The following is a 16608-nucleotide window of genomic DNA, read 5'->3' as shown; positions in this document are numbered from 1 at the left end:
AGGAAGAAACAAGGACACAAGGAGAGTAGGGGAGGGAGAGGAGAGGAAGAGAGGAAGAAACAAGGACACAAGGAGAGTAGGGGATGGAGAGGAGAGAGGAGGAGAGGAAGAGAGGAAGAAACAAGGACACAAGGAGAGGAGACAAGGAACAATGAGGAGGTCAGGTAGAGAGGAAACAAGGAGAGTCTGGTGTGAAACAGACTTCACAGGCTCTCTTCTTCATCATGAGACCAGCTAATCAAGTTAACGTCTGGAGGAGCTAACGACCACCGTGTGACACGTTCTCAGTGGAACCACGGTTCCTCACATGTTCTTAACTGACCCACAGGAGAGGAGGTGGTACATACATCACACAATGAATACATAAATACAGATTAAATATGAACATATGAAGGATATCAGCTCACATCTTTAGTTCTGTTAGCTTCATGTTTTACATGTTGTTATGCTGTACAGTCCTCGTTTATATATTATAAATATGTGAACTCATGTCCAATAAAACCAAGACAAGGAGAGGAGACAAGGAAACAAGGAGAGGAGGTCAAGTAGAGAGGAAACAAGCAGACAAGGAGGAGAGTAAAGGGAGGAGAGAGGAGACAAGGAGATGAGGAGAGGAAGGGAGTCAAGGAAACAATGAGAGGAGACAAGGAAGAAACAAGGACACAAGGAGAGGAGACAAGGAAACAATTAGAGGAGACAAGGAAGAAACAAGGACACAAGGAGAGGAGACAAGGAAACAATGAGAGGAGACAAGGAAGAAACAAGGACACAAGGAGAGGAGACAAGGAAACAATGAGAGGAGGTCAAGTAGAGAGGAAACAAGGAAACAATGAGAGGAGGTCAAGTAGAGAGGAAACAAGGAAACTATGAGAGGAGGTCAAGTAGAGAGGAAACAAGCAGACAATGAGAAGAGTAAATGAAGAGGAGGTGAGGAAGAAACAAGGACAGGAAAGAGGAGAGGAAGAAACAAGGAGACTATGAAAGGATCAACAAGGTGAGGAGGTGGAGGTCAAGTAAAGAGGAAACAAGGAGACAAGGAGCTACGAGTGAGACTCTTCAAAGTAAAGTATCTTCTGTGACTCATCTCCCAGCTTCTGTAAAGTGTCGATCACCTCGTTCATCACTGAAGAACACAGGACAACCACCACATCAACAGACCACTCCGGGTCCTGGTCTGAGGTACACGTCAGGACCCCTTCCCACCCTCCTGTCCTACCTTCGATCGCGATCACATGCTCCCGGATCTGGTTCTGCAGCAGCGGCTCCTCCACCCGCTCCAGCAGCTCGTAGATGGAGTAGATGTTGGGGTGCACGGACTCGAACCTCTGGATCTCGCCTCGGATGGCGGCGGAGTTGGCGAGGTGCTGCTGGTAGTTCATGATGTGGTGAAGAGGAGGGTCGGAAGGAGACGGTGGTGTCCTCCTGGTCCTCTTAAATCATGCTGTTCTCCTCTGGACCCTGGTGAACTTCACACGTCTGTTTCTCAGCTATACTGTTAATATAATATATAATATATAATATATGATAATATAATATAGAGTCTGTTCTGTTTAAAAACACAGTGGATCCTCCTTTACACGCAGGGCGTTTAAAATTGGGTTAAAGGAGCTTTTAGAGTCATTTTGCGGCCAGAACTGACCAGAGGAGAACGATAAAAAACGGCCTTGTTTGTGCTAGGTGGCTAGGCTAGTTAGCTCGAGCTAACGAGCTAGCTGTGGCTAGCTGCCTGTTCCAGGTCCGTCCGTTGTTTTGTCTCCAGGACCAGCTGCGCACTACTTAACCTCCGTCCAGGAATTTTAAACCCCGCCACCGCGGGAGGAGAGGGCTTCTAAATCCGAGTTCCCGGTGTCGGTTAACGGTTAACGACACGTGTGTTTAAAGGTGTGAATTCGGGTCCCAAAAACACTTTCCCCGCTGCTGCTGTGAGGTCCATCCCGTTGGAGAGCCTCGGTATCCCGGCTGGGAAGCGGAGCGTCTCAAAGGTAACACACACCGAACAACGAAGAGTTCCGGTGGGGACTTTCAAAATAAAACAAGCGCTGGAAAGTTTATTTACTCACAGTACCGCACTTAAGTGCACATTTTGTGGTACTTGTACTTTACTTGAGTATTTCTATTTGTATGCCACTTTATATTGACAGTTTTAGTTACTTATCAGCTTCAGATTATTAAAATAAAATATAATAAACACATTATGGTATATAATTATGGATTAAACTACACAGCAGTTTACAAAGTCATTACAATTAGTTAAGACTTTACCAGCTGCGACATTTTCTCACCAAACATCCATGGTATACATAATTTATGCTTTTATTTTGAACACCAAACTTCCCTGTTTCCGGTCTGTCTCTTTGCTAGCCGGCGAGAGCTTGACGCAGCGGAGTTCAAGAAGTACGTATTGCGTGGATTCTGCTCAAAAAAAGACTTACGCTTTCAAAAGAAAGCTCCAAAGCACTAATCAGACAAACAAATTATAAATCACACAAAAAATAATTACTTTTCATTTTATTTGCATGAACATATTTGTATGTGTAGTTTTCTACATTTGTTAACTACGTGATCACAAATAAAATCCTTGATTTTAATTCAGGGCCCTTTCAAAATAAAGCTCCAAAGCACTAATCAGACAAAAAGGCATTACATTTCATTTCATTTGCTGTATTTACATGAACATATTTGTGAACGTCTTTGTTAACGACATGATGAAAAACAAAATCCTTGAATATAAAGCCCAGCCTGTAGTACTGCGTGGTATTTGTACATGAATAAATACCTCATTCATAGAGCCTCTTTGGTTGTGTTCCAGCGGCTCTATTGTGTTGAAGCTCCATCCAGCAGTAGATGGTGAACAATGCCTCCTTTATTCTTCCCACTGCTCGTCGCTTTGATGCAACACTCGTGTTCCCCGAACATGAAGCGTGTTTCTGTCCCGTCGTCCACAAACTCTCCCTGTGGACGTCCACCAGGACACATTTAACCAATACCAAGGTGTTCTATATGCACTCTTATTCTGAAAGACGATGGAAACATTTTAGGTTTCTCACATGTTGTGACCAGCGGAACCAAAAAGAGATCTTTGTCTTTACTTCATCTTAAGGTCAAATCATTCAGCAGATAGAAACATCAGCACATCGAGAACAGTAAACATCATTGTATCTATTTATTCACTATTGATGCCAGTATTCCTCAGAATGTGTTGTATCCTGTGTGTTTAGTGTTTGAGAGAACTGGAGAATAAAGACGTGATGTTTGGTTGAGGTGAACATAGTTATTAGTAGAATAACTTTGTGTAGATTATCTGTCAGCTGATCAGAGGGAGTTAACCCGGATTAGTATCACAGATTAGTGGAAGTTCTATTTAAACGTTCCGTATCGCTCCAGATGGAACATAAATGTGTTTAATCTCAGTGACATTAAGCACAAATACATTAAAACAGGTCACTGGATATTATTATTATTTATGGTTATATTTATATTTATATGTTAAACTTTCTCACCGTTGTGTCCATTTTCTGTCCGTTGCACCAAACGTCCATCGTGTCCTTCTCTGTAGGAAACAACAGTACTATGTATAGATGTGTGTATATATATAAATATATGTATATGTATATATTGATGTATATTTGTTCACATATTCTCCAAAACTGAACATGTTGTTAATTTAACTTCAGTAACATTTTGTATTCAGGAGAATATCTGTGGTATTTATATTGTATCTGAAGTACTATTTAGTGGTATTTCTACTCTATCTGAAGTACTATTTAGTGGTATTTCTACTCTATCTGAAGTACTATTTAGTGGTATTTCTACTCTATCTGAAGTACTATTTCGTGGTATTTATACTGTATCTGAAGTACTATTTAGTGGTATTCCTACTCTATCTGAAGTACTATTTAGTGGTATTTCTACTCTATCTGAAGTGTTATTTAGTGGTATTTCCTCACCCAGGACAACCCTGCAGTCCTCCCCGTCCACCCGGACCCTCCAGGTCCTGCAGGTCTCGTCCCGGTCTGCGGTGAACCTCTGGAGGCTCCGCCCCTCCAGCTGCAGCGAGTACTCGTAAGCCAATCCGCCGACGGCCTCGATGAGCACGCTGGCTCTGGTGTTGGCTCCGCCCACAGTGAACGTCTCCTGTCCCACCAGCTTGAACATCCGGTCTCTTCTGATGACTTCCTGTTGAGCAAAACAACTCCTGTGATTGGTGGGATTACTGCGTGTACTATTCACAGGTGTACTCCAAACAAAACTGCAGAGGAATACTGCAGGATCCTGGAGACAAGAAGTACTTCAGCCACACAAAACATTCAAAAAGTATTCAGATCTTTTACTTTGAAGGAAAAGTAGTGTACTCCATCACAAGTAAAAGTACTGCTTTCATACTGAAGTAAAAGTACTACACATGCAGTAAATTATAAGCACTCATATTTACATACTATCAGGTAGTTTAATCTTTCAAAATTAATTATTACTGCCAGACTAACTAAGTACATTTAAGTACACGTTTCAGGTACTTTACATGAGTACTTCCTACATCTCAGAGTAAATATTGTACTTTTACTGGCAGCTTTAGTTACTTTATATATTCAGATTATTGAAGTAGTGAACAAATGAATACTATCTATACTATAACAGATACTGCAGAAAAAGTACTTTTGGTACTTCAAATACAGGACTCTGACATGTAACAGAGTACTTGTACACTGTAGTACGAGTACTTTTACTGCAAGTCAAACATGATGAATCTGAGGGTCTCAGTCTATGAAGGGTTTGAGGAACCACACTGGGACAGGGTCTCACCTGTCCGTTAACGTACACGATGCGTCTCCCGGTGGTGGTCCCGTGAGAGAACTGGATCCTGTAGACGCCGTCACTGAGTGCCACGTCCCACACGGCCACCACGTCTCCCCCCAGCATGTCTGGTCCTCACGGAGTCCCGGACCACCTCACAGAGTCCTTGAGCACGTCTCCCTCCAGCATGTCTGGTCCTCAGAGTCTCTGCTCAGCAGCCGGTGTATTACAGTAAGAGGCTTACAGACGACACTGACACTGATAATCAGGACAGGAGACACCTCGTCCTACATGTAGTCCTCCTCCTCCTCATCCTACATGTAGTCCCCCTCCTCCTCCTCATCCTACATGTAGTCCCCCTCCTCCTCCTCATCCTACATGTAGTCCCCCTCATCCTCATCCTACATGTAGTCCTCCTCATCCTACATGTAGTCCTCCTCATCCTACATGTAGTCGTCCTCATCCTACATGTAGTCCCCCTCCTCATCCTACATGTAGTCCTCCTCATCCTACATGTAGTCCCCCTCCTCATCCTCATCCTACATGTAGTCCTCCTCATCCTACATGTAGTCCCCCTCCTCATCCTACATGTAGTCGTCCTCATCCTACATGTAGTCCCCCTCCTCCTCCTCATCCTACATGTAGTCCCCCTCCTCCTCCTCATCCTACATGTAGTCCCCCTCCTCCTCCTACATGTAGTCCCCCTCCTCCTCCTCATCCTACATGTAGTCCCCCTCCTCCTCCTACATGTAGTCCTCCTCCTCCTCCTCCTACATGTAGTCCCCCTCCTCCTCCTCATCCTACATGTAGTCCCCCTCCTCCTCCTCATCCTACATGTAGTCCCCCTCCTCCTCCTACATGTAGTCCCCCTCCTCCTCCTCATCCTACATGTAGTCCCCCTCCTCCTCCTACATGTAGTCCTCCTCCTCATCCTACATGTAGTCCCCCTCCTCCTCCTACATGTAGTCCCCCTCCTCCTCCTCATCCTACATGTAGTCCCCCTCCTCCTCATCCTACATGTAGTCCCCCTCCTCATCCTACATGTAGTCCCCCTCCTCCTCCTCCTACATGTAGTCCTCCTCCTCCTCCTCCTATGGAGTGTGTGCAGGTCTAACTTCTACATGAACACAGATCTGATGATTACATCTTCTTCGTCTCTCGGAAGAGTTTTTGACGCTAATTTAACATTTTGGATATTTCGCTCTCAGTGAGTTTTGAGTCTTTTATTTACCCAGAAACAAAGAAAGAAGAACAGAACCTTTCAGCTGAGCAGAGAACAATGTTTGTTTGTTATTTGATGAACTTTGAGTCAGTGGTGCCATCTAGTGGACAAATAATGAATCACAGCTGCCACCTTCTTCTTATTGACTCATGTTTCTATTTACTTTATTATTATTATTATAAAGTCCACCTCCCAGAGCTGGTGATACTTAAATCTGTTTTATTGAATATTATTATACTTGTTTCCTAGAAAGAACAATGTAATATGGTCCCATTGTTCTGGGTCAAATGTATAAAGATGTATTTATTATTCTCTATACGGTAGAATGACCGTTAGGTGACAAATGTAATATAATACATTAAAGGAACTAAATAGACCATTCAGTACAGACACTTACAGACCACTGTACACAGACATCATTCATTTATTATTGTTTTTATGTTTCAATAGAGAAAGAAACCGATCGCCTCAGAGGAAGCGATCGGTCATTCTTTTATTCTGAAAAGAAATGACTTTGACACAAACGAGTGTCTTCAAGAGAAGAAGAGATTTAAATAGATTATAAAGTAGAAGATCGTCCAGAGAGACGAGCGGGACATGAAGACATGAAGGGGTTAAGGCACTAAATGTCTCTTCTTCACTGATGGTGATTCTGTGACTCAGTGAGAGTTCTACATCATTAAAACAGGAGAAGAAGAACGTGTGCAGTAGAAAGACAAGTACACAGAGACGTTGGTGTACTTTGAGTGGTTTTTACATCGGTACGACTCCAACAAACTAGAATGTTAAATGATGCTAAACGCAATGATGTGTAGTAGGCAGAGTACCTGAGCAGAGTACCTGAGCTGGTAGAGTCCACATACTCTGGTCCAGGTAGAGGATCTGGACCAGAAGCAGCTTCAAAGTAACTGAACTGATGAAGTGAGATTCTTCAACATGACCTCAAACACATCCAGATTATGTTTAAACGTGGACTTTATACATTTGGACAACGGTACATTGTCAGGTGTAAAAATAAAGGTGCAGGTGAGGAATGAGTACTCAGGTGTCCCCCCCCCCCCAGCTGATGGAGTGAGTGTTTGTTTAGAGTCCGTCTGACTCCGTTTGGCACTTCGTCCCCTCGGCCGAGAGTTAAAGGATGCAGCAGCGCTTCTTCTTCTTCTTGCCGCTCGGTCCGTTCTTGTCTTTGCTCTCCGCCATCTTCTTCTTGCGGACCTCCCGCATGAGGTCGAAGAACACCTGAGAGACAGAAGGCCACATGTGAGACAGACGGACGGACGCCCGCGAGACAGACAGACGGACGGACGGACGCCCGCGAGACAGACGGACGGACGCCCGCGAGACAGACGGACGGACGCCCGCGAGACAGACGGACACCCGTGTTCTCAACCGTATTAATCCAGTTTTAACCTTAAGTTCTGCTCCTCATCAGACTTGATGGAGTAAAGACGATATCTTTAGAGCCCTGGTGGTCTACATACCTTGTCTACGTTGGCTCTGGTCTTGGCTGAGGTCTCCACGTACTGGACCCCCCCCCCACTCGCTGGCCTTGGCGGCTCCCTCGTCCGCAGAGACCTGCCGTCGTTCCTCCAGGTCGGACTTGTTCCCCACCAGCAGCAGAGGGATGGCCTCCTCCTCCTTCACCCTCAGGATCTGCTCCCTGAGGCCAGAACACAGAGGGTTAAAACCGTCTCCTTTAAGGAGTCTGATGCAGACCAAGACCGTCTCCTTTAAGGAGTCTGATGCAGACCTAGACCGTCTCCTTTAAGGAGTCTGATGCAGACCTAGACCGTCTCCTTTAAGGAGTCTGGTGCAGACCTAGACCGTCTCCTTTAAGGAGTCTGGTGCAGACCTGAACTCAGAGATGGCCGTGAAGGACTCAAGCTCCGTGATGGAGAACAGCAGCAGGAAGCCCTCTCCGCTCCTGAAGTAGTTGTCCCTGATGGCGGCGTAGTCCTCCTGACCCGCCGTGTCCAGGATGTCGATCTGGACATCCTCCCCGTCCAGGACCACCTTCTTCCTGTAGCTGTCGGCCTTGGTGGGCTCGTAGTCCTCCACAAACTAGAGGAGCAGAGGATGTTGATGGTGTGATGGAAGCAGAGAGAGAGGGATTGTGGGAAAGGTAGTGCTGGAGTCTCACCTCGTCGTACATGAACTGCAGGGTGAGGGCGGACTTCCCCACTCCACCGCTGCCCACCATGATCACCTTATGGAGGACCAGAGAGGTCTGGTTCTTGTTCTTACCCGAGGCCATGATGACCGGTCCGTCGCAGTCCAGCGGCTCACAGATCCACCTACTGGAGAGACCAGCAGAGACCAGCAGGGAGAGAGAGAGAGAGACCAGCAGGGAGAGGGAGAGACCAGCAGAGACCAGCAGGGAGAGAGACCAGCAGAGAGAGAGACCAGCAGAGACATAAAACCATAAATACAACATTAAATATTAAAAACCAGACCAGAGTAAACAATATTAAAGATGTAAACTGAGCTCATTACTCACCAAACTGGCACAGCGCTCTAGAACAGACCTGTAACAGAGAGAACCAACACACTGAGATAAAGAGCCGGTCTAAACCACTACAGGGACGTGGACCAACCCACTTGTCAGTGACCTTTCCTGCTTCCTTTCCATGCGGGCTGCAAGGACACTAACGTGAATGTAACCGTCAGAACCAGATGAATATTACTGATTAACCTCAGCTGTGACCATACATAAGAAGTACGTGAACAATGCGTGTGTGTGTGTGTGTGTGTGTGTGCAGTAAAAAGAGGAACTTTAATTCATCTTGTTCCTCTTGTTTTAACCAGCTGACACACTAAACACACTTTAACAAGCGCCCGCCCTCTGCCCGGCTCTGATTGGCCAGAACTCCTCCTATCGCAGTTGCTATTGGCTACTCCGGAGCGTCACTCAACCGCGCTGATAAGCTAAGCTAGATAACACGCGAGGCGACTTAAGGGAGGGAAAAACGACGTTAAAACGTGACGTAGAAAACTTGAAGATGGCTTAAACAACGCAGGACAAAGTCGCAAGACTCACCCGTCAATGTGTTTTCCCGCCGTTCGTTAGGAAAACCGCCATAAACCGACACGAACTGAAACTTTCTCAAGTTGAGACGCTCTGCCCCACCTTACAGTTTGTACTCTGATCAAAGATCGTGTATTCTCAAGAGGAGGCGTCACTCTGTAGCTGGAAAGAAAACACTAGTTCGCCGTTAGCAGTGATTCACCTTAAATAAAAGCCAAACATAACTCTTCATAATAAATAAATTAGGAACAAAAAAACGTCATATTATGTGATATGTATTTACACCTACGCCAACTGTCGTTATAGGCCGTAAAATACACCAACTGTCGTTATAGGCCGTAAAATACACCAACTGTCGTTATAGGCCTTAAAATGCAGCTTTTTTGAAGTGGAGTGACGAACCCGCGAAACAGACACGGAGTGACACGTCCACCTTTTTCTCTCTTCTCGGATAACATTAACAGGATGTGATGTCACGAAATTCCTCGTACTCCTTGAAATCTGTATTATTTTATTTTTTTCTTATTAAAATATATTTTTTAAATATGTAGTTCTCTGTAATTGCATTGTTTTATTTTCATTCCTTATTGTTTATTCACTTTCTGTAAAAAAAAAAGATCAGCGCTCCGGTACTGTGTTGTGTATTTCTTTGTGGTTTAACAAAATAAAGTTTTGTGTAAAAAAATAAAAATAAAAAAAACATTTGTCTATTTATTTATTCATGTATTTTCTTTCCTAAAAATAGCATAACAAATATAATAACGGTACTCTATTTTATTTAAGGCTATCACTAAATTATATATATTTAGTTTTTGTGTGCAGAAAATAAATAAATACAAAGCTAACGATACAAGATGAATCTGATGATTAGTTGGTCTATTTTTAAGGCTTAAATATGTCATAAACAGCTTAAACAGATATAAAAGTAAAGAAACACAGCAAATCCTCAAATTAGAGAAGCTGGGATCAAGTTTCTAACGAGATATATAAATGTCAAATAGTAGTTTACTGTGAATAAAATGTGAATGTAGTGATTTACAGGTTTTAAGTGATGCAAACTCACCTGCAGCTAAAAGCATGTAGCTCCTCTCTTTGGAACAAAGATGGCGCTGTTTCCTTACTTTCTCCACAGCTGATAGAAACACAGTAGAGACCACTGACTGATGGACTGTAACTGGATCTAATGAGGGGAAGCTGTTTCTATTTCAATCAAATCAAAGTGAATAAAACATGTTTGATCTTTCAGCATCATGAGAGCAGAGGAACAGACACACAGGCGGCCCGAGGGAACAACCTGCTGCATGTTCATGAGCATCAGCTCATCTGGTTCCTGCTTCACTAGCACATGTATTCCTGTGCTCTCCTGACTCTTATTATTCATCTCCTGCAGCTGTCAGAGGCTTTTATTTTGGTATCTCACCACTTTAATTACAGGCTTGTGTTGATTTATTGTCACTCAGACAACAAGGATGCATCATGAAAACAGCGTTAACCTGCAGGGTACGATGCTCCTTCATGGGTTTCATCATGTTTGTGTTTGATTTAAAGTGTTTCAACCGTTAATGAACAATCAGCACTAATTAAGAAGTTTAAACTTTAAACATATTAGCTCAGAGGATGTTCTGATAGATTAATAAATATACACAAAGGTTAATAAATATGACGGAAGGAGAGAAGAAGAAACGTGTTTTAAAGTTTAAACCAAACTTCATTCATCTGATTATTTTAGGAAAAACAATCCAGAAGTTTGTTTGAGTTGTTAGAAAGTACTACAAGTACTTTATTTAAAGGTACTTTACTGCAGTATTTCTACTTTACACTTCTACTCCAGTACTTGAATAAATACTCTACATTTATCTGACCACTAAAGTTACTTATTTATATTTTAAACATAAAAACATAAGATGAACTTATGAATGATTCGTTTTTTATATAAAGTAAATACTTTTGGTGTATTTAAACATCGAGTATCAGAGTAGTACTTTTCAGTAGTACACACAGTGTATCTTTCTGTGCTTCCAGTCTTAACCCCGCCCCCTCCCCTCCTGGCCCCGCCCCGTTGCCCCCTCCCCCCCTCTTTGTATATAAAAACTTTTCGGTGTGGCGGCTCCGGGTCTCAGACGCCAGCATGGAGACGCTCCTCGGTGCGCTCTCTGGCTCAGCTCCCTCTCCTCCTCATCATCTACTTCTTCATTGCTCAGCGGCACTCCGGCAGCACCGCGCGGGGACTCGTTTACATCTGTTCAGAGAGTAACAAGTTGAAAAGATGAACCTGGATTCGGATGCTTCTCCTTCTTTTGTGGAATATATCGCAGCTGGACTGATGCTGACGGAGTGATGCTGTGCGCGTGAAGCTGCTCCAAACTCCGACACAGAGTCCAGAGGAACCGGAGGAACCGGAGGAGCGCGTGATCACACCAAAGACAACGATGTGATATAGAATTTGCTGCACGCGCATCTTGGAGTGGTGGAATAAAGTGAGCCCGTTACGCACGGAGCCGCGCGCTTCATTTCCGCCTCCGCACACGTCTTCTTGATGAACTGGGACAGAAGAGAGAGAGAACGGTATTGGACTCCTCCTCGAACAGAAAATGAGTAGCTGTCTCTTCAGACTGGCACTCCTCCTCGTGGCTTGCGTCCTCTCCATCCGCTGCACCGCTGCGCCCGGGACCGAGGCGGAGGCGCACGCGGCGACCCGGGACACTTGCGCGTCCTGCGGCGTCGCTGAGCCGGAGGACCCGGAGTCCGGCCGGCTGGACGGGGACTTCCTGGAGGCGGTGAAGAGGCACATCCTGAGCCGGCTGCAGTTGCGGGAGAGGCCCAACATCACGCACCCGGTGTCCCGGGCGGCCATGGTCACGGCGCTGCGGAAGCTCCACGCAGGGAAGCTGCGGGAGGACGGGCGCGTGGAGATCCCCAACCTGGACGGGCACCCGATGAGCAGCGAGGCGCTGGAGGAGAGCTCCGAGATCATCAGCTTCGCGGAGAAAGGTGCGTGATGGAGACGCGTGTTCAACGTGTTGTTATGAAGAGAAGCGACACAAATATGATATTTATAACGAGAAATGAACACGTGGCACTTATGTGTTAAAACAAACAACCCAAAGTAAGACCCCCCCCTCTGTAATGCCAACTTATTGGAACATAAAAAAGGAAAGAGTTTGATTTGATCGATATCTGACATCTTACAGAACATAAGCAGCAGTGGAGGTGAAGTCGCTGCTTCTGCACTAAAGCACCTGAGAAGTTCGTTTCTATCAGCTGATAGAAGCTCATGATGCACGTGCTGCTTCTAATCCTGAACATCACATTCTACTGTCAAACATAAAAACATGCTCTGAACAGACTGAGGACATCAGGACACTTGTTGTCCTCATGGACTTCAGCCTCTGAGAGGATGCATGTACACTCCGTGTGTGTGTGTGTGTGTGTGTGTGTGTGTGTGTGATAATGCTGATGTTGACCAGATGTTATACAGCTGCTCCCTGCATTCATGAAGCTGAGAGAGATGTGTGTGTCTTCATATTTCGGTTGTTGTCAAAGGTAAATGTGCTGATTTCATCACATTAACACACAGTTAGGTGTGTTTGTTTAGAGATACATTACAGGTACATAAAGGTACATTAAGGTATATTAAGGTACATTAAGGTACATTAAGGTACATTAAGGTACATAAAGGTACATTAAGGTATATTTATCTGTTACGCTGGTAGAAACAGGATGTGATCGAGCAGAAAAATGAAATGTAATTTGGTGGATGAAGAGCTGATCAGATTCTGGGCGTGTTGCGTTCAAGTGCAGGAGAGAAACTCAGACTTCTAACTTCCACCCCGTGTTGCGTTCATGTTCTAGAACACAGGCAGCTTCGCTCGGCGTCGGTCGCAGGTTCGATCCCCGCTGAGAGCCTCTTTTTAGCTTTACATGTTCGTCTCTGAGGCCTCGGACCTCTCCACCCTCGGCCGCCGTGCGCCAGAGAGCGACATGAGACGTGTGCGTGTGTGTGCGTGTGTGTGCGTGTGTGTGCGTGTGTGTGCGTGTGTGTGTGTCATGGCCCCGTTGTTGAATCGGTCCCCTCAGTATAAGGTCAGAGCTTTTGTGTCGGCCGTCGTGCGGCCTGAATGCAGATTGATGAGCTGAACTCAATTCACAGAGTGTGTGTGTGTGTGTGTGTGTGTGCGTGTGTGTGTGTGTGTGTGTGCGTGCGTGTGTGTGTGTGCGTGTGTGACATGTTGTCAGTCTACTGCATCAGTTTGCTTCTCACTCTTCTTGTCGACCTCTCACAGTCCCTTTAGTCCATGATCTTCTGTCTTATGATCTTCATCACCCTGTTGATGAAGAAGACCATGAAAGATGATCAAAAGCTCCAGAACAGTGTTTAATATTGAAGAATGATCGTCAACATTCAGAAGTTAAAAGTCACTTTTTGACCATTTAAATCTCACATTATTAAAGTGTTGTATTTACGGTTTCTACTCTAAATCTGGTGTAAAAAGCTCTTTTGTCACATTTTAATTGATTATATTTAATCTAATAAGATAGCTGTTGCTGGGGAATTACTGACGCGTAACAATCATTTTCTTCTCTTCCTTATGTTTTTATTTTGTAACGTACACGTGAAGTAAAGAAGACTTCAGTGGGAACATCTCCAGTGAAGATTCCTGCAGAAAATCTCTGCTTTTGAAGCTGATTTCAGCCTGAATGTATCTCTACCACGCTGTTGGACATGGAAGCGACTCGCATGTTACTCAATCGTTGCAGCGTCTTATTTATCCGTCACTAAAACATTCTAAATATTTGTCTGAAGTTACACGGAGAACAGCTGCCGTCTGTCGCCTGATTAAAGAACGTCTTTGCATCTCGCTCTCCTGCTCTCTGGGTTCATCTTCAATTACCCAGCATCCTCCTTGGCATCTGAGACGTGGGGTTTGATGGATGCACACCTGTGAGATCAGCTGGTCCCGTGACGGATGAGGTAGCGCATAAAGACGTTCGCTTTGATGACGACGCTCACGGCTTTGCTTCTTTTTCCTGCAAAAACTACATCTGGGTTCTCTTCTTCTGTGGTGCTTCTTGGTCACAAATGCACCACATGTGATCCAAAGTAACAGCCACTAAAAAGCTCCGTCAGCATCTCCAGATAAATAAGCTCAGAGATAAAACGCAGGAGCTTAAGAAGCTTCTAGTTCTGAGACAGAAGTCACAGTTTCTACCAGATTCCATGATTACTATTAGAGTTACTGACCGTCTAACATGAAGTATTATTCATTATTTTATTTCCCCAACATGTAAAGAACTTATTGCATCTTTTATCTTTTTATTTAGCAAATTGAGTAAAAAGATTTGAATCAATCAAACTTACTGGCTGAATAAATGAAGAGACGAATACTTGATGCATTCCTTAAAGGTGCAGGAGAAACAGGAGTATAATATATATAAATATAAAGATGACAAAGATGTTGTGGTTTTAGTTTCTAAAGGGTTTGAATCCCTCAGCTGCCTCGGACCATTTGCAGGTTTCGGTTCGTTGCTGCGTCTCTTTTAGGCCTCGTTGTGACGACAGTGTCGGCTCCAGAAGATCTCGTTTTCAGGCAGCATTCAATGCAGAGTCTTTGAACCTTTTGTGTGCTGCTCTCTTAAGCCCCCCCTCCCCCTCTTTCTTCTCACATTTGGGACAATTCGGAGGCCAAGTGGCCCAGCGCCCAACGGCTTCCTGTCACAGTCCGACGGACCGGTGCTGCCACCCTGAACCTGAGGGGAGGTCTGGGGGTCTGTTGTCAAAGAGCTGACCCCTTGATTTAAATGTCGCCCGTTCTTCCTCAGTCAGCTTTATTAACGATGTGTTTTTTGCTCCCCAGACGACATGGTGACGTCCAAGTCCAGCCTGTTCTTCCTGATCTCCAGTGAGGGCAACCAGAACCTCTACGTGACGCAGGCCACCCTCTGGCTCTACTTCAAGCTGCTGCCGTCGCCGTCTCCGTCGGAGGCGCGCCCGCGGCGGAAGGTGACGGCGAAGGTGTACTACCAGGAGCCGGGCCTCGGCAGCAAGTGGAACCTGGTGGAGAAGCGGCTGGAGCTGAAGCGCAGCGGCTGGCACACCTTCGTGCTCACCGACGCCGTGCGGCTGGTGTTCCAGAAGGGCGAGCGACGCCAGAACCTGGATGTGCGCTGCGAGGCCTGCGAGGCCGAGAGCGTCGCGCCGGTCCTGCTCGACCGCGTCGACGAGTCCCACCGGCCGTTCCTGGTGGTGCAGGCGCGGCAGTCCGCGGACAGCAAGCACCGCATCCGGAAGAGGGGGCTGGAGTGCGACGGCAGCAGCAGCCTCTGCTGCCGGCAGCAGTTCTACATAGACTTCCGGCTCATCGGCTGGAACGACTGGATCATTGCGCCGTCGGGGTACTTTGGGAACTACTGCGAGGGGAACTGCCCGGCGTACATGGCGGGCGTCCCCGGCTCGGCGTCGTCCTTCCACACGGCGGTGGTGAACCAGTACCGCATGCGGGGGATGAGCCCCGGCTCCATGAACTCCTGCTGCATCCCCACCAAGCTCAGCACCATGTCCATGCTCTACTTCGACGACGAGTACAACATCGTGAAGCGGGACGTTCCCAACATGATCGTGGAGGAGTGCGGCTGCGCTTGAGCGAGTGTTATTTTCAATCCCTGTTTATTTAAAAGGTGGAACTGAAGAAGATTCACACTTTTTACAACAACGAAAAGAATACAGAAACATATTTATGGAAAAAACAAGCGCACCCTCACGTATGCCTGCACAAAATACAACTTGTATATATATTTATGTTTGCTGATATATTTCGTTATATTCTCTGGTGGTTTCAGTGAAGAGTTCTCTTCCAAATCTTTAAATATCCACTTTGGAAAACAATCAATCTCTGAAGTTCTTCATTAAATATCTGTAAGATAGTGAGGATGAGGAGGGACCACTTGTTTAGAGGTGGGTATCTTCTTTTTGGAGTGAAACCCTTCATGTGTAGAAGTTAAAACCCAAAATAACATCTCCAGAGGAGCCTTACACGAGTCACAGAGAAGGTTTTTTGGGGGTGATTTTACTGAGAACTTCACCAACGTACAGCACTTCAGACCAGGAGTCACATCCAGACTTTGGTCCACGATGAAAACCGGCTTCAAGCCGAACATTTGGACGCATCCAAGAAAAACACAATCAAGGGTTTTGCCACCAAAAGCGTTAAATAACCCTCTAAAGTAAAAGGTGGATTCTTCTGTCCAGCATCGTCATTGTTTAATCAGTGGGATTTTAACCTCAACCCAGAGTGAAGGTGGTTTGTTGGTCAGATCTCGTCAAGCGTCATTTCTCCAATCAGTCATTTGTGCAATTTACTCAACGTCTCGACCAAATATCCCTCAGACAAGTGTCTTTAAGGTATTTGACTCTCAGATTGAACACATTCTGGTTTGGGATGTCGGACTGTGAGATATGAACTTCAGGTTCAAAGGTTAAGACTCATTACAGCCACAACGTTTGAGAGAACGATTGGGTATTTCTTCCCCGATTGGAATCTGAGGATTTAACAACACAAGTAGAGTCTGATCC

The 16608-nt window shown here is 45.4% G+C and overlaps 2 protein-coding genes and 1 pseudogene across 3 annotated transcripts in view; 1 reads left to right on the top strand and 2 right to left on the bottom strand.

The window, feature by feature from the left end:
- LOC116401013 (fas apoptotic inhibitory molecule 1-like) overlaps positions 1–4917 on the bottom strand; it is a 6265-nt gene extending 1348 nt beyond the window's left edge. Inside the window, exons 1-4 of one of the 2 annotated variants that reach the window (XM_031879185.1) lie at positions 4801–4917; positions 3948–4176; positions 3501–3550; positions 2830–2952 (exon numbers count right to left, since the gene is read on the bottom strand). In XM_031879185.1, the coding sequence (XP_031735045.1) occupies positions 2830–2952; positions 3501–3550; positions 3948–4176; positions 4801–4917 (519 nt within the window). Of the gene's footprint in view, positions 1–2814; positions 2953–3500; positions 3551–3947; positions 4177–4800 lie in introns of those variants that run through there. The other variant, XM_031879186.1, reaches the window with a different exon arrangement.
- A 2134-nt stretch (positions 4918–7051) lies between these two features.
- Positions 7052–9476, bottom strand: LOC116401012 (ras-related protein ralB-A-like; annotated as a pseudogene).
- Positions 9477–11170: 1694 nt separating this feature from the next.
- Positions 11171–15962, top strand: LOC116401011 (inhibin beta B chain). The gene is made up of 2 exons (XM_031879183.1): positions 11171–12029; positions 14894–15962. Exons 1-2 carry the CDS (start codon positions 11630–11632, stop codon positions 15676–15678), a joined length of 1185 nt encoding a protein of 394 aa, XP_031735043.1. The 5' UTR covers positions 11171–11629; the 3' UTR covers positions 15679–15962.
- Positions 15963–16608: the final 646 nt, after the last annotated feature.

Source organism: Anarrhichthys ocellatus, unplaced genomic scaffold, assembly GCF_004355925.1.
Source record: "Anarrhichthys ocellatus isolate YVR2014 unplaced genomic scaffold, GSC_Weel_1.0 scaffold233, whole genome shotgun sequence".
Classification (NCBI taxonomy): Eukaryota; Metazoa; Chordata; class Actinopteri; order Perciformes; family Anarhichadidae; genus Anarrhichthys; species Anarrhichthys ocellatus.
This window is presented reverse-complemented; position numbering and strand designations above follow the sequence as displayed.